Raw genomic sequence first — 16,361 nt, forward strand, 5'->3', positions numbered from 1 at the left:
AAAGGAAGCACTAATAAAAAATATAAAACAACTGTTTTTATATTAACCTTTTCTTTTATTTTATTAATGTTGGGCTCACAATTAAAATAACAATATTTCGATTCTTTCATTAGCAGAATTTCTATTTTTTTGAAATGTTTGAAGGTTCAGTGCCGTTTGCCCCTTATAAACATTTCAATAATATATTCAGCTGAACTTAACACAAAGACAAAATATAGAATATCAATTGTTATTATTTTCTATATATAATATTATATTCTAATATATATTCTTTTATAAATAGGCTGCAAAAGAAAAGTTTAAATCTCATTGAATGTGGTTTGTGGTCCTGAAAAGGACCGATTGTAGAGTATGCTAGGGCTTGGGCTGCCAGTTGAAGCCTTGACAACTTAAGCACGCTCGCCGCGGATGCGTCGCGCTAATTGGATGTCCTTCGGCATTATGGTGACACGTTTGGCATGAATGGCACACAAGTTGGTATCTTCAAAGAGACCAACCAGATAGGCTTCGCTAGCTTCCTGCAGGGCCATAACAGCCGAGCTCTGGAATCGCAAGTCAGTCTTAAAGTCCTGAGCGATTTCACGCACCAGACGCTGGAAAGGCAGTTTGCGGATCAGAAGCTCTGTGCTCTTTTGGTAGCGACGGATCTCACGCAAGGCCACTGTTCCAGGGCGATAGCGGTGGGGCTTCTTTACACCTCCAGTCGCAGGGGCGCTCTTGCGAGCGGCCTTAGTAGCCAGTTGTTTGCGTGGCGCCTTTCCACCAGTCGATTTGCGTGCAGTTTGCTTGGTACGAGCCATTTCCGATTTGAGTTTCACCACAGTTCACGTTCACTACTTCACGTTTCAAAACACAATAAACGATCAGAGCATTTGCTACCTACTTATATAGCAAGCGTGGATGGTGAGAAAGAGAAAGAGAAACAGAGGCCATCTCATTTGACAAGCGAGGAACGAAACGAACATATCATTCGTACTCTCTCGGGTTTTTGGCGTTTTACGTATAAATAGAGGCACACAGAAAATGTTGAAATTAGTTCTTCAGTGACTTTCGGACTGTGTGTGTGCAGAATAGTATAAAACAGTGAATAATGACTGGTCGTGGTAAAGGAGGCAAGGGATTGGGAAAAGGTGGCGCCAAGCGTCATCGCAAAGTGCTTCGTGATAACATCCAAGGTATCACGAAGCCTGCTATCCGCCGTTTGGCTCGTCGTGGCGGTGTGAAGCGCATATCTGGACTCATATACGAGGAAACGCGTGGTGTTTTGAAGGTTTTCTTGGAGAACGTAATTCGTGATGCCGTCACCTACACCGAACACGCTAAGAGAAAGACTGTTACAGCCATGGATGTTGTGTACGCTCTGAAGAGGCAAGGCCGCACCCTCTACGGATTTGGCGGTTAACAAAAAGTCCTGTACTTTTATTAAGCAATCGGTCCTTTTCAGGACCACCACTCACTTATTAAAAGGAGGTACATTTTCAAAAAAATATTTTCTTTTATTGGATGGGAATCCCAAGAATGAGGTAGTCTGCTATTGCATCAAACTAAATGTCGATCATTGATTGCTTTTTCAGGTAGACCAAATTGAGAGTATAGTGTGTATCTATTGATAGATTCATAACATGGCTTTGTACAGACTGTACTGAATTCAGACACCGTGTGTATATCAACGCATCGTGGAGTGCGAAAAATAAAAAAACTACTTTATATTTTATATAATAGAAAATTTGAAAAATCTTACTGCATATATAAATAAAATATGACAATTCTTAAAATAATTTTTTGTATAATTTATTCAATACAACATAATAGTAGTTAAAAATTTTTTCAAATCTTTGGTAACAATTTGGTCGTCCTGAAAAGGACGGTTTGATTGACGATTTTATGTACAAGTAGGGTTTCAGCTTTTGAAACGTTTAGTTTAAGCCTTCTTCTCGGTCTTTTTGGGCAACAGAACAGCCTGAATATTCGGCAAGACTCCACCTTGGGCAATAGTGACGCCGGAGAGCAGCTTGTTTAACTCCTCGTCGTTGCGGATGGCCAGCTGTAAATGACGCGGAATAATTCTAGTCTTCTTGTTGTCACGAGCAGCATTGCCTGCCAACTCGAGAACTTCAGCGGCCAGATATTCCATTACGGCTGCTAGGTAAACTGGAGCGCCTGCACCAACACGCTCGGCGTAGTTGCCCTTCCGGAGCAGACGGTGAATACGGCCCACAGGGAATTGAAGACCGGCACGGTTGGAGCGGGACTTTGCCTTTCCCTTCACTTTGCCACCTTTTCCACGTCCAGACATTTTGCTTTGCGTTTATTTCACTTAGTTCACTTTACACACGGAACACGAATGCTGGCCGAACCCCGGCAGGGAAATATTTATACTTTTTCGTCTGCCAGCGCTTTCAGTTAGGGGTGGGTGACTTAGACCTGAAATGATTGCCCGTAAAAAAGTATAAAAATGAACGCGTTCGGAGCCACATTATGATAAGTGAATTGTGTTTGTGAAAATATAAGTAAAGTAAATAATGCCGCCGAAAACTAGTGGAAAGGCAGCCAAGAAGGCTGGCAAGGCTCAGAAGAATATCACCAAGACCGACAAGAAAAAGAAGCGCAAGAGGAAGGAGAGCTATGCCATCTACATTTACAAGGTTCTCAAGCAGGTCCATCCTGACACCGGCATTTCATCTAAGGCGATGAGCATCATGAACAGCTTTGTAAATGATATTTTCGAGCGCATTGCTGCCGAGGCGTCTCGTCTGGCTCACTACAACAAGCGCTCGACCATCACCAGTCGAGAAATCCAAACGGCTGTTCGCCTGCTTCTGCCGGGAGAGTTGGCCAAGCATGCTGTCAGTGAGGGAACCAAGGCTGTCACCAAGTACACCAGCTCCAAATAATTTGTTCCTACGAATGCTGCGGACAATAATCCAAAACGGCCCTTTTCAGGGCCACAATGTGTTTCACCAAGGAAATGTATTTTTCAATATATCGTCGATTTCAACTTATCCATCCCCAATATGGGGTTAAAATTGTTCAAATTTGATTAGATATATACCAAAAAATCGGAAATGAAAACTCAATACGCTCAAAAAGCAACGTAATTCAATAACCAGACACGACGCGATGGTTGCCAATAAAATTAATGGAGCATTTTAATTTTCAAATAGTATTTAAATGAAAGTTTTTTCTCTTGCAACGGAATCGTTGTAGCCCTGAAAAGGGCTTGTTTAAACAAATTTCAGATCTGGAAATCTAAAATTTTGATTGCGAACATGTACTTTTCACAATTTACTTCTTGGCAGCCGTAGTCTTTGCTTTCGGCTTCTTGGCCGTAGCAGAAACCGCTGCTTTCTTCGCAGTCTTTTTGGGTTTTGCAGACGCCGCTGGCTTTGCCTTTGGGGCTTTGGCTGCTGCAGCCTTCGACTTCGCTGCGGTCGCGGTCGCTTTCGCCTTTGTTGCGGCGGGCTTCGACTTTACGATTCCAGTTTTCTTAGCATCCTTGGCTTTTGCCTTCTCGGTTTTCTTTTTCTCGGCAGTCTTTTTGGTGGCCACAGCCTTCTTAGCCTTGGGCTTTTTGTCAGCAGCCCCAGCGGCAGTTTTTTTGGAGGAAGCACCAGTCTTCTTGGATGCTACCTTCTTGCTTTCCACTTTTTTCTCAGCAGACAAAACCCTCGACTTCGCCTTCGGATCCTTATCCTTCTTGGCGGAGGCCGAAAGTTTAAATGATCCAGATGCACCCTTTCCCTTTGTTTGGATAAGCTTTCCATTGACCACGGCCGATTTTAAGTACTTCTTGATGAATGGAGCTAACTTTTGGGCGTCGCATTTATAAGTGGCAGTGATATATTTTTTTATTGCCAGAAGTGATGAGCCGCCACGTTCCTTTAAATTTTTAATCGAAGCGTCCACCATTTGCTGAGTTGGCGGATGTGACGGCGCCGCATTGGCTTTCTTTGCCTTTGTGCCGGCAGATCCAGATGCCTTTTTTTGGGCCACCTTTTTCTCAACTGTCGCGGATGGGGCAGCCACTGGAGAAGCGGACGTTGCAACTGCAGAATCAGACATTTTTCTTCACTAAGAACACTTTTTTTCTTCAGAAAATGGTCCGCGCGCTTTTTGCCAACCTCCCTCGCTCGGATGAGAATCGAGGAGGAGAGCACTTTGACAATACGACTGCTAGCAGTCATTTACTATGTTGATGTTTGCTTGAAGTGCAAACTTTTTTTTTAAATATAAAGTGTTTAAAATATTTAATAAAAATATGTTTTAATAGTTCTACATTCTTAAATAATTATTTTTTCACTATGAATTTTTCAAATGTTGATATATGGTTTTAGTGACTTTATAATGTTATTTGAACTTGAATATTCACATTTTTAACTAGAGCAATTTATAAAAAAACATGTTTTTAAATTATAAATCATGAAAATAATTTAGAGATTCCCGATGTTTATTACAACTTTAACTTTCGACCTTTAGGAAAACCTAAAAAAGGAGCGTCTATTATTGATTGAGATACTTTATTACTTGATTTAAGTTGACAATGAACTACATAAAAAGTTTTCTCTACGGCATCATTCAGCAATAGTTTTTGATTCTAAAAAATACATATATTGTCAAAAACAATGGATTTTTAATATTTTCTTAAAATAATAACGTGTTTGCTTAAGTAGATTAAAGTTTTCATGCATTTTTATAAATAATTTGTCTAAAATAAATCAATTTCCCTGCCATATATCAGCCTTCATATAGTATGTCATACAATGTTTTCATTTAATAAAAAATATAAAGCAATCTTTTTTGTATTATCTCTTTCTTTTATATATTAGATATTCAATTTCCCAACGTAATTAACCAATTTCTAAACAAGTTTTTACAGATCTTTTATTTTTTACAGACGGTTGAAGGGGCAGTTCCACTTGCCCCGCACGATCTCTTCAATAATATTCCCAAATTGAGTTAAAACTAAGAAAAAATTTTAATTAACAATCTTTATGTTCTAGTTTTCTGTTACTTTCCAAATATTGGACAGACCGATATAATTACATTATTTCCAAACTGTCATTCGCAGAATTTTGATTTTTTATAGATGTTTGAAGGTAACGTGGTTCTTGCTCCGTATGACTATTTCAGTGTTATTTCTAAAGGAAGCACTAATAAAAAATATAAAACAACTGTTTTTATATTAACCTTTTCTTTTATTTTATTAATGTTGGGCTCACAATTAAAATAACAATATTTCGATTCTTTCATTAGCAGAATTTCTATTTTTTTGAAATGTTTGAAGGTTCAGTGCCGTTTGCCCCTTATAAACATTTCAATAATATATTCAGCTGAACTTAACACAAAGACAAAATATAGAATATCAATTGTTATTATTTTCTATATATAATATTATATTCTAATATATATTCTTTTATAAATAGGCTGCAAAAGAAAAGTTTAAATCTCATTGAATGTGGTTTGTGGTCCTGAAAAGGACCGATTGTAGAGTATGCTAGGGCTTGGGCTGCCAGTTGAAGCCTTGACAACTTAAGCACGCTCGCCGCGGATGCGTCGCGCTAATTGGATGTCCTTCGGCATTATGGTGACACGTTTGGCATGAATGGCACACAAGTTGGTATCTTCAAAGAGACCAACCAGATAGGCTTCGCTAGCTTCCTGCAGGGCCATAACAGCCGAGCTCTGGAATCGCAAGTCAGTCTTAAAGTCCTGAGCGATTTCACGCACCAGACGCTGGAAAGGCAGTTTGCGGATCAGAAGCTCTGTGCTCTTTTGGTAGCGACGGATCTCACGCAAGGCCACTGTTCCAGGGCGATAGCGGTGGGGCTTCTTTACACCTCCAGTCGCAGGGGCGCTCTTGCGAGCGGCCTTAGTAGCCAGTTGTTTGCGTGGCGCCTTTCCACCAGTCGATTTGCGTGCAGTTTGCTTGGTACGAGCCATTTCCGATTTGAGTTTCACCACAGTTCACGTTCACTACTTCACGTTTCAAAACACAATAAACGATCAGAGCATTTGCTACCTACTTATATAGCAAGCTTGGATGGTGAGAAAGAGAAAGAGAAACAGAGGCCATCTCATTTGACAAGCGAGGAACGAAACGAACATATCATTCGTACTCTCTCGGGTTTTTGGCGTTTTACGTATAAATAGAGGCACACAGAAAATGTTAAAATTAGTTCTTCAGTGACTTTCGGACTGTGTGTGTGCAGAATAGTATAAAACAGTGAATAATGACTGGTCGTGGTAAAGGAGGCAAGGGATTGGGAAAAGGTGGCGCCAAGCGTCATCGCAAAGTGCTTCGTGATAACATCCAAGGTATCACGAAGCCTGCTATCCGCCGTTTGGCTCGTCGTGGCGGTGTGAAGCGCATATCTGGACTCATATACGAGGAAACGCGTGGTGTTTTGAAGGTTTTCTTGGAGAACGTAATTCGTGATGCCGTCACCTACACCGAACACGCTAAGAGAAAGACTGTTACAGCCATGGATGTTGTGTACGCTCTGAAGAGGCAAGGCCGCACCCTCTACGGATTTGGCGGTTAAACAAAAAGTCCTGTACTTTTATTAAGCAATCGGTCCTTTTCAGGACCACCACTCACTTTTTAAAAGGAGGTACATTTTCAAAAAAATATTTCCTTTTATTGGATGGGAATCCCAAGAATGAGGTAGTCTGCTATTGCATCAAACTAAATGTCGATCATTGATTGCTTTTTCAGGTAGACCAAATTGAGAGTATAGTGTGTATCTATTGATAGATTCATAACATGGCTTTGTACAGACTGTACTGAATTCAGACACCGTGTGTATATCAACGCATCGTGGAGTGCGAAAAATAAAAAAACTACTTTATATTTTATATAATAGAAAATTTGAAAAATCTTACTGCATATATAAATAAAATATGACAATTCTTAAAATAATTTTTTGTATAATTTATTCAATACAACATAATAGTAGTTAAAAATTTTTTCAAATCTTTGGTAACAATTTGGTCGTCCTGAAAAGGACGGTTTGATTACGATTTTATGTACAAGTAGGGTTTCAGCTTTTGAAACGTTTAGTTTAAGCCTTCTTCTCGGTCTTTTTGGGCAACAGAACAGCCTGAATATTCGGCAAGACTCCACCTTGGGCAATAGTGACGCCGGAGAGCAGCTTGTTTAACTCCTCGTCGTTGCGGATGGCCAGCTGTAAATGACGCGGAATAATTCTAGTCTTCTTGTTGTCACGAGCAGCATTGCCTGCCAACTCGAGAACTTCAGCGGCCAGATATTCCATTACGGCTGCTAGGTAAACTGGAGCGCCTGCACCAACACGCTCGGCGTAGTTGCCCTTCCGGAGCAGACGGTGAATACGGCCCACAGGGAATTGAAGACCGGCACGGTTGGAGCGGGACTTTGCCTTTCCCTTCACTTTGCCACCTTTTCCACGTCCAGACATTTTGCTTTGCGTTTATTTCACTTAGTTCACTTTACACACGGAACACGAATGCTGGCCGAACCCCGGCAGGGAAATATTTATACTTTTTCGTCTGCCAGCGCTTTCAGTTAATGATTGCCCGTAAAAAAGTATAAAAATGAACGCGTTCGGAGCCACATTATGATAAGTGAATTGTGTTTGTGAAAATATAAGTAAAGTAAATAATGCCGCCGAAAACTAGTGGAAAGGCAGCCAAGAAGGCTGGCAAGGCTCAGAAGAATATCACCAAGACCGACAAGAAAAAGAAGCGCAAGAGGAAGGAGAGCTATGCCATCTACATTTACAAGGTTCTCAAGCAGGTCCATCCTGACACCGGCATTTCATCTAAGGCGATGAGCATCATGAACAGCTTTGTAAATGATATTTTCGAGCGCATTGCTGCCGAGGCGTCTCGTCTGGCTCACTACAACAAGCGCTCGACCATCACCAGTCGAGAAATCCAAACGGCTGTTCGCCTGCTTCTGCCGGGAGAGTTGGCCAAGCATGCTGTCAGTGAGGGAACCAAGGCTGTCACCAAGTACACCAGCTCCAAATAATTTGTTCCTACGAATGCTGCGGACAATAATCCAAAACGGCCCTTTTCAGGGCCACAATGTGTTTCACCAAGGAAATGTATTTTTCAATATATCGTCGATTTCAACTTATCCATCCCCAATATGGGGTTAAAATTGTTCAAATTTGATTAGATATATACCAAAAAATCGGAAATGAAAACTCAATACGCTCAAAAAGCAACGTAATTCAATAACCAGACACGACGCGATGGTTGCCAATAAAATTAATGGAGCATTTTAATTTTCAAATAGTATTTAAATGAAAGTTTTTTCTCTTGCAACGGAATCGTTGTAGCCCTGAAAAGGGCTTGTTTAAACAAATTTCAGATCTGGAAATCTAAAATTTTGATTGCGAACATGTACTTTTCACAATTTACTTCTTGGCAGCCGTAGTCTTTGCTTTCGGCTTCTTGGCCGTAGCAGAAACCGCTGCTTTCTTCGCAGTCTTTTTGGGTTTTGCAGACGCCGCTGGCTTTGCCTTTGGGGCTTTGGCTGCTGCAGCCTTCGACTTCGCTGCGGTCGCGGTCGCTTTCGCCTTTGTTGCGGCGGGCTTCGACTTTACGATTCCAGTTTTCTTAGCATCCTTGGCTTTTGCCTTCTCGGTTTTCTTTTTCTCGGCAGTCTTTTTGGTGGCCACAGCCTTCTTAGCCTTGGGCTTTTTGTCAGCAGCCCAGCGGCAGTTTTTTTGGAGGAAGCACCAGTCTTCTTGGATGCTACCTTCTTGCTTTCCACTTTTTTCTCAGCAGACAAAACCCTCGACTTCGCCTTCGGATCCTTATCCTTCTTGGCGGAGGCCGAAAGTTTAAATGATCCAGATGCACCCTTTCCCTTTGTTTGGATAAGCTTTCCATTGACCACGGCCGATTTTAAGTACTTCTTGATGAATGGAGCTAACTTTTGGGCGTCGCATTTATAAGTGGCAGTGATATATTTTTTTATTGCCAGAAGTGATGAGCCGCCACGTTCCTTTAAATTTTTAATCGAAGCGTCCACCATTTGCTGAGTTGGCGGATGTGACGGCGCCGCATTGGCTTTCTTTGCCTTTGTGCCGGCAGATCCAGATGCCTTTTTTTGGGCCACCTTTTTCTCAACTGTCGCGGATGGGGCAGCCACTGGAGAAGCGGACGTTGCAACTGCAGAATCAGACATTTTTCTTCACTAAGAACACTTTTTTTCTTCAGAAAATGGTCCGCGCGCTTTTTGCCAACCTCCCTCGCTCGGATGAGAATCGAGGAGGAGAGCACTTTGACAATACGACTGCTAGCAGTCATTTACTATGTTGATGTTTGCTTGAAGTGCAAACTTTTTTTTTAAATATAAAGTGTTTAAAATATTTAATAAAAATATGTTTTAATAGTTCTACATTCTTAAATAATTATTTTTTCACTATGAATTTTTCAAATGTTGATATATGGTTTTAGTGACTTTATAATGTTATTTGAACTTGAATATTCACATTTTTAACTAGAGCAATTTATAAAAAAACATGTTTTTAAATTATAAATCATGAAAATAATTTAGAGATTCCCGATGTTTATTACAACTTTAACTTTCGACCTTTAGGAAAACCTAAAAAAGGAGCGTCTATTATTGATTGAGATACTTTATTACTTGATTTAAGTTGACAATGAACTACATAAAAAGTTTTCTCTACGGCATCATTCAGCAATAGTTTTTGATTCTAAAAAATACATATATTGTCAAAAACAATGGATTTTTAATATTTTCTTAAAATAATAACGTGTTTGCTTTAGTAGATTTTTTTATTCATGCATTTTTATAAATAATTTGTCTAAAATAAATCAATTTCCCTGCCATATATCAGCCTTCATATAGTATGTCATACAATGTTTTCATTTAATAAAAAATATAAAGCAATCTTTTTTGTATTATCTCTTTCTTTTATATATTAGATATTCAATTTCCCAACGTAATTAACCAATTTCTAAACAAGTTTTTACAGATCTTTTATTTTTTACAGACGGTTGAAGGGGCAGTTCCACTTGCCCCGCACGATCTCTTCAATAATATTCCCAAATTGAGTTAAAACTAAGAAAAAATTTTAATTAACAATCTTTATGTTCTAGTTTTCTGTTACTTTCCAAATATTGGACAGACCGATATAATTACATTATTTCCAAACTGTCATTCGCAGAATTTTGATTTTTTATAGATGTTTGAAGGTAACGTGGTTCTTGCTCCGTATGACTATTTCAGTGTTATTTCTAAAGGAAGCACTAATAAAAAATATAAAACAACTGTTTTTATATTAACCTTTTCTTTTATTTTATTAATGTTGGGCTCACAATTAAAATAACAATATTTCGATTCTTTCATTAGCAGAATTTCTATTTTTTTGAAATGTTTGAAGGTTCAGTGCCGTTTGCCCCTTATAAACATTTCAATAATATATTCAGCTGAACTTAACACAAAGACAAAATATAGAATATCAATTGTTATTATTTTCTATATATAATATTATATTCTAATATATATTCTTTTATAAATAGGCTGCAAAAGAAAAGTTTAAATCTCATTGAATGTGGTTTGTGGTCCTGAAAAGGACCGATTGTAGAGTATGCTAGGGCTTGGGCTGCCAGTTGAAGCCTTGCAACTTAAGCACGCTCGCCGCGGATGCGTCGCGCTAATTGGATGTCCTTCGGCATTATGGTGACACGTTTGGCATGAATGGCACACAAGTTGGTATCTTCAAAGAGACCAACCAGATAGGCTTCGCTAGCTTCCTGCAGGGCCATAACAGCCGAGCTCTGGAATCGCAAGTCAGTCTTAAAGTCCTGAGCGATTTCACGCACCAGACGCTGGAAAGGCAGTTTGCGGATCAGAAGCTCTGTGCTCTTTTGGTAGCGACGGATCTCACGCAAGGCCACTGTTCCAGGGCGATAGCGGTGGGGCTTCTTTACACCTCCAGTCGCAGGGGCGCTCTTGCGAGCGGCCTTAGTAGCCAGTTGTTTGCGTGGCGCCTTTCCACCAGTCGATTTGCGTGCAGTTTGCTTGGTACGAGCCATTTCCGATTTGAGTTTCACCACAGTTCACGTTCACTACTTCACGTTTCAAAACACAATAAACGATCAGAGCATTTGCTACCTACTTATATAGCAAGCGTGGATGGTGAGAAAGAGAAAGAGAAACAGAGGCCATCTCATTTGACAAGCGAGGAACGAAACGAACATATCATTCGTACTCTCTCGGGTTTTTGGCGTTTTACGTATAAATAGAGGCACACAGAAAATGTTAAAATTAGTTCTTCAGTGACTTTCGGACTGTGTGTGTGCAGAATAGTATAAAACAGTGAATAATGACTGGTCGTGGTAAAGGAGGCAAGGGATTGGGAAAAGGTGGCGCCAAGCGTCATCGCAAAGTGCTTCGTGATAACATCCAAGGTATCACGAAGCCTGCTATCCGCCGTTTGGCTCGTCGTGGCGGTGTGAAGCGCATATCTGGACTCATATACGAGGAAACGCGTGGTGTTTTGAAGGTTTTCTTGGAGAACGTAATTCGTGATGCCGTCACCTACACCGAACACGCTAAGAGAAAGACTGTTACAGCCATGGATGTTGTGTACGCTCTGAAGAGGCAAGGCCGCACCCTCTACGGATTTGGCGGTTAACAAAAAGTCCTGTACTTTTATTAAGCAATCGGTCCTTTTCAGGACCACCACTCACTTATTAAAAGGAGGTACATTTTCAAAAAAATATTTTCTTTTATTGGATGGGAATCCCAAGAATGAGGTAGTCTGCTATTGCATCAAACTAAATGTCGATCATTGATTGCTTTTTCAGGTAGACCAAATTGAGAGTATAGTGTGTATCTATTGATAGATTCATAACATGGCTTTGTACAGACTGTACTGAATTCAGACACCGTGTGTATATCAACGCATCGTGGAGTGCGAAAAATAAAAAAACTACTTTATATTTTATATAATAGAAAATTTGAAAAATCTTACTGCATATATAAATAAAATATGACAATTCTTAAAATAATTTTTGTATAATTTATTCAATACAACATAATAGTAGTTAAAAATTTTTTCAAATCTTTGGTAACAATTTGGTCGTCCTGAAAAGGACGGTTTGATTACGATTTTATGTACAAGTAGGGTTTCAGCTTTTGAAACGTTTAGTTTAAGCCTTCTTCTCGGTCTTTTTGGGCAACAGAACAGCCTGAATATTCGGCAAGACTCCACCTTGGGCAATAGTGACGCCGGAGAGCAGCTTGTTTAACTCCTCGTCGTTGCGGATGGCCAGCTGTAAATGACGCGGAATAATTCTAGTCTTCTTGTTGTCACGAGCAGCATTGCCTGCCAACTCGAGAACTTCAGCGGCCAGATATTCCATTACGGCTGCTAGGTAAACTGGAGCGCCTGCACCAACACGCTCGGCGTAGTTGCCCTTCCGGAGCAGACGGTGAATACGGCCCACAGGGAATTGAAGACCGGCACGGTTGGAGCGGGACTTTGCCTTTCCCTTCACTTTGCCACCTTTTCCACGTCCAGACATTTTGCTTTGCGTTTATTTCACTTAGTTCACTTTACACACGGAACACGAATGCTGGCCGAACCCCGGCAGGGAAATATTTATACTTTTTCGTCCGCCAGCGCTTTCAGTTAGGGGTGGGTGACTTAGACCTGAAATGATTGCCCGTAAAAAAGTATAAAAATGAACGCGTTCGGAGCCACATTATGATAAGTGAATTGTGTTTGTGAAAATATAAGTAAAGTAAATAATGCCGCCGAAAGCTAGTGGAAAGGCAGCCAAGAAGGCTGGCAAGGCTCAGAAGAATATCACCAAGACCGACAAGAAAAAGAAGCGCAAGAGGAAGGAGAGCTATGCCATCTACATTTACAAGGTTCTCAAGCAGGTCCATCCTGACACCGGCATTTCATCTAAGGCGATGAGCATCATGAACAGCTTTGTAAATGATATTTTCGAGCGCATTGCTGCCGAGGCGTCTCGTCTGGCTCACTACAACAAGCGCTCGACCATCACCAGTCGAGAAATCCAAACGGCTGTTCGCCTGCTTCTGCCGGGAGAGTTGGCCAAGCATGCTGTCAGTGAGGGAACCAAGGCTGTCACCAAGTACACCAGCTCCAAATAATTTGTTCCTACGAATGCTGCGGACAATAATCCAAAACGGCCCTTTTCAGGGCCACAATGTGTTTCACCAAGGAAATGTATTTTTCAATATATCGTCGATTTCAACTTATCCATCCCCAATATGGGGTTAAAATTGTTCAAATTTGATTAGATATATACCAAAAAATCGGAAATGAAAACTCAATACGCTCAAAAAGCAACGTAATTCAATAACCAGACACGACGCGATGGTTGCCAATAAAATTAATGGAGCATTTTAATTTTCAAATAGTATTTAAATGAAAGTTTTTTCTCTTGCAACGGAATCGTTGTAGCCCTGAAAAGGGCTTGTTTAAACAAATTTCAGATCTGGAAATCTAAAATTTTGATTGCGAACATGTACTTTTCACAATTTACTTCTTGGCAGCCGTAGTCTTTGCTTTCGGCTTCTTGGCCGTAGCAGAAACCGCTGCTTTCTTCGCAGTCTTTTTGGGTTTTGCAGACGCCGCTGGCTTTGCCTTTGGGGCTTTGGCTGCTGCAGCCTTCGACTTCGCTGCGGTCGCGGTCGCTTTCGCCTTTGTTGCGGCGGGCTTCGACTTTACGATTCCAGTTTTCTTAGCATCCTTGGCTTTTGCCTTCTCGGTTTTCTTTTTCTCGGCAGTCTTTTTGGTGGCCACAGCCTTCTTAGCCTTGGGCTTTTTGTCAGCAGCCCCAGCGGCAGTTTTTTTGGAGGAAGCACCAGTCTTCTTGGATGCTACCTTCTTGCTTTCCACTTTTTTCTCAGCAGACAAAACCCTCGACTTCGCCTTCGGATCCTTATCCTTCTTGGCGGAGGCCGAAAGTTTAAATGATCCAGATGCACCCTTTCCCTTTGTTTGGATAAGCTTTCCATTGACCACGGCCGATTTTAAGTACTTCTTGATGAATGGAGCTAACTTTTGGGCGTCGCATTTATAAGTGGCAGTGATATATTTTTTTATTGCCAGAAGTGATGAGCCGCCACGTTCCTTTAAATTTTTAATCGAAGCGTCCACCATTTGCTGAGTTGGCGGATGTGACGGCGCCGCATTGGCTTTCTTTGCCTTTGTGCCGGCAGATCCAGATGCCTTTTTTTGGGCCACCTTTTTCTCAACTGTCGCGGATGGGGCAGCCACTGGAGAAGCGGACGTTGCAACTGCAGAATCAGACATTTTTCTTCACTAAGAACACTTTTTTTCTTCAGAAAATGGTCCGCGCGCTTTTTGCCAACCTCCCTCGCTCGGATGAGAATCGAGGAGGAGAGCACTTTGACAATACGACTGCTAGCAGTCATTTACTATGTTGATGTTTGCTTGAAGTGCAAACTTTTTTTTTAAATATAAAGTGTTTAAAATATTTAATAAAAATATGTTTTAATAGTTCTACATTCTTAAATAATTATTTTTTCACTATGAATTTTTCAAATGTTGATATATGGTTTTAGTGACTTTATAATGTTATTTGAACTTGAATATTCACATTTTTAACTAGAGCAATTTATAAAAAAACATGTTTTTAAATTATAAATCATGAAAATAATTTAGAGATTCCCGATGTTTATTACAACTTTAACTTTCGACCTTTAGGAAAACCTAAAAAAGGAGCGTCTATTATTGATTGAGATACTTTATTACTTGATTTAAGTTGACAATGAACTACATAAAAAGTTTTCTCTACGGCATCATTCAGCAATAGTTTTTGATTCTAAAAAATACATATATGTGGGGTTTTGTTATAAATGTGGGGTTTATTATTATAATATAAGTTTTATTTGAATTTTGTAACAAATAATATAGGATTTTGAAATTAATCGTCACCGTCGTCGTATTGTTGTCGATCTCGTAGCCACACAGGCAGAACGAACAACTTCCTTCTTCTCCTAGCAAAAAACAACTCTTCTCTCTACCGCTGTCGTAAAGCACTTCGCCCTCGTAGCGTTGCGCTTTTTCTCCTCGTTGATCGTCGTGTTTGCGAATTCGCCACCTCGCTAATTCGCCATCATCTTCATCTCGTCGTTGTTATCGTCGTTGTCGTTGTCTAGTGGGATTAGGGTAAACAGCCAAAAACCAATCCCACATATATTGTCAAAAACAATGGATTTTTAATATTTTCTTAAAATAATAACGTGTTTGCTTTAGTAGATTAAAGTTTTCATGCATTTTTATAAATAATTTGTCTAAAATAAATCAATTTCCCTGCCATATATCAGCCTTCATATAGTATGTCATACAATGTTTTCATTTAATAAAAAATATAAAGCAATCTTTTTTGTATTATCTCTTTCTTTTATATATTAGATATTCAATTTCCCAACGTAATTAACCAATTTCTAAACAAGTTTTTACAGATCTTTTATTTTTTACAGACGGTTGAAGGGGCAGTTCCACTTGCCCCGCACGATCTCTTCAATAATATTCCCAAATTGAGTTAAAACTAAGAAAAAATTTTAATTAACAATCTTTATGTTATAGTTTTCTGTTACTTTCCAAATATTGGACAGACCGATAAAATTACATTATTTCCAAACTGTCATTCGCAGAATTTTGATTTTTTATAGATGTTTGAAGGTAACGTGGTTCTTGCCCCTTATAAACATTTCAATAATATATTCATCTGAACTTAACACAAAGACAAAATATAGAATATCAATTGTTATTATTTTCTATATATAATATTATATTCTAATATATATTCTTTTATAAATAGGCTGCAAAAGAAAAGTTTAAATCTCATTGAATGTGGTTTGTGGTCCTGAAAAGGACCGATTGTAGAGTATGCTAGGGCTTGGGCTGCTAGTTCAAGCCTTGCCAACTTAAGCACGCTCGCCGCGGATGCGTCGCGCTAATTGGATGTCCTTCGGCATTATGGTGACACGTTTGGCATGAATGGCACACAAGTTGGTATCTTCAAAGAGACCAACCAGATAGGCTTCGCTAGCTTCCTGCAGGGCCATAACAGCCGAGCTCTGGAATCGCAAGTCAGTCTTAAAGTCCTGAGCGATTTCACGCACCAGACGCTGGAAAGGCAGTTTGCGGATCAGAAGCTCTGTGCTCTTTTGGTAGCGACGGATCTCACGCAAGGCCACTGTTCCAGGGCGATAGCGGTGGGGCTTCTTTACACCTCCAGTCGCAGGGGCGCTCTTGCGAGCGGCCTTAGTAGCCAGTTGTTTGCGTGGTGCCTTTCCACCAGTCGATTTGCGTGCAGTTTGCTTGGTACGA

At 40.2% G+C, this 16,361-nt stretch overlaps 11 protein-coding genes and 1 pseudogene across 11 annotated transcripts; 6 read left to right on the forward strand and 6 right to left on the reverse strand.

The window, feature by feature from the left end:
• Window positions 1-1,022: 1,022 nt before the first annotated feature.
• Window positions 1,023-1,446, forward strand: LOC120457962 (histone H4). Its single transcript, XM_039645465.2, has one exon. It carries the CDS (start codon window positions 1,091-1,093, stop codon window positions 1,400-1,402), a length of 312 nt encoding a protein of 103 aa, XP_039501399.1. The 5' UTR covers window positions 1,023-1,090; the 3' UTR covers window positions 1,403-1,446.
• Window positions 1,447-1,856: 410 nt separating this feature from the next.
• LOC120457937 (histone H2A) lies at window positions 1,857-2,357 on the reverse strand. The gene has a single exon (XM_039645444.2). It carries the CDS (start codon window positions 2,294-2,296, stop codon window positions 1,922-1,924), a length of 375 nt encoding a protein of 124 aa, XP_039501378.1. The 5' UTR covers window positions 2,297-2,357; the 3' UTR covers window positions 1,857-1,921.
• Window positions 2,358-2,425: 68 nt separating this feature from the next.
• Window positions 2,426-2,942, forward strand: LOC120457946 (histone H2B). The gene has a single exon (XM_039645452.2). The coding sequence runs from the start codon at window positions 2,523-2,525 to the stop codon at window positions 2,892-2,894; it is 372 nt and encodes a 123-aa protein (XP_039501386.1). The 5' UTR covers window positions 2,426-2,522; the 3' UTR covers window positions 2,895-2,942.
• A 270-nt stretch (window positions 2,943-3,212) lies between these two features.
• LOC120457917 (histone H1) lies at window positions 3,213-4,102 on the reverse strand. Its single transcript, XM_039645422.2, has one exon. The coding sequence runs from the start codon at window positions 4,060-4,062 to the stop codon at window positions 3,286-3,288; it is 777 nt and encodes a 258-aa protein (XP_039501356.1). The 5' UTR covers window positions 4,063-4,102; the 3' UTR covers window positions 3,213-3,285.
• Window positions 4,103-6,164: 2,062 nt separating this feature from the next.
• Window positions 6,165-6,587, forward strand: LOC120457966 (histone H4). Its single transcript, XM_039645467.1, has one exon. It carries the CDS (start codon window positions 6,231-6,233, stop codon window positions 6,540-6,542), a length of 312 nt encoding a protein of 103 aa, XP_039501401.1. The 5' UTR covers window positions 6,165-6,230; the 3' UTR covers window positions 6,543-6,587.
• Window positions 6,588-7,020: 433 nt separating this feature from the next.
• LOC120457941 (histone H2A) lies at window positions 7,021-7,495 on the reverse strand. The gene has a single exon (XM_039645448.1). The coding sequence runs from the start codon at window positions 7,434-7,436 to the stop codon at window positions 7,062-7,064; it is 375 nt and encodes a 124-aa protein (XP_039501382.1). The 5' UTR covers window positions 7,437-7,495; the 3' UTR covers window positions 7,021-7,061.
• A 97-nt stretch (window positions 7,496-7,592) lies between these two features.
• Window positions 7,593-8,059, forward strand: LOC120457951 (histone H2B). Its single transcript, XM_039645457.2, has one exon. It carries the CDS (start codon window positions 7,640-7,642, stop codon window positions 8,009-8,011), a length of 372 nt encoding a protein of 123 aa, XP_039501391.1. The 5' UTR covers window positions 7,593-7,639; the 3' UTR covers window positions 8,012-8,059.
• A 270-nt stretch (window positions 8,060-8,329) lies between these two features.
• On the reverse strand, window positions 8,330-9,218 carry LOC120457923 (annotated as a pseudogene).
• Window positions 9,219-11,279: 2,061 nt separating this feature from the next.
• Window positions 11,280-11,701, forward strand: LOC120457963 (histone H4). The gene has a single exon (XM_039645466.1). It carries the CDS (start codon window positions 11,346-11,348, stop codon window positions 11,655-11,657), a length of 312 nt encoding a protein of 103 aa, XP_039501400.1. The 5' UTR covers window positions 11,280-11,345; the 3' UTR covers window positions 11,658-11,701.
• Window positions 11,702-12,133: 432 nt separating this feature from the next.
• On the reverse strand, window positions 12,134-12,607 carry LOC120457943 (histone H2A). Its single transcript, XM_039645449.1, has one exon. The coding sequence runs from the start codon at window positions 12,547-12,549 to the stop codon at window positions 12,175-12,177; it is 375 nt and encodes a 124-aa protein (XP_039501383.1). The 5' UTR covers window positions 12,550-12,607; the 3' UTR covers window positions 12,134-12,174.
• A 153-nt stretch (window positions 12,608-12,760) lies between these two features.
• On the forward strand, window positions 12,761-13,195 carry LOC120457959 (histone H2B-like). Its single transcript, XM_039645464.2, has one exon. The coding sequence runs from the start codon at window positions 12,776-12,778 to the stop codon at window positions 13,145-13,147; it is 372 nt and encodes a 123-aa protein (XP_039501398.1). The 5' UTR covers window positions 12,761-12,775; the 3' UTR covers window positions 13,148-13,195.
• Window positions 13,196-13,465: 270 nt separating this feature from the next.
• Window positions 13,466-14,355, reverse strand: LOC120457914 (histone H1). The gene has a single exon (XM_039645419.2). The coding sequence runs from the start codon at window positions 14,313-14,315 to the stop codon at window positions 13,539-13,541; it is 777 nt and encodes a 258-aa protein (XP_039501353.1). The 5' UTR covers window positions 14,316-14,355; the 3' UTR covers window positions 13,466-13,538.
• Between the last annotated feature and the right edge of the window lie 2,006 nt (window positions 14,356-16,361).

This window comes from Drosophila santomea, unplaced genomic scaffold (assembly GCF_016746245.2).
Source record: "Drosophila santomea strain STO CAGO 1482 unplaced genomic scaffold, Prin_Dsan_1.1 Segkk98_quiver_pilon_scaf, whole genome shotgun sequence".
Classification (NCBI taxonomy): domain Eukaryota; kingdom Metazoa; phylum Arthropoda; class Insecta; order Diptera; family Drosophilidae; genus Drosophila; species Drosophila santomea.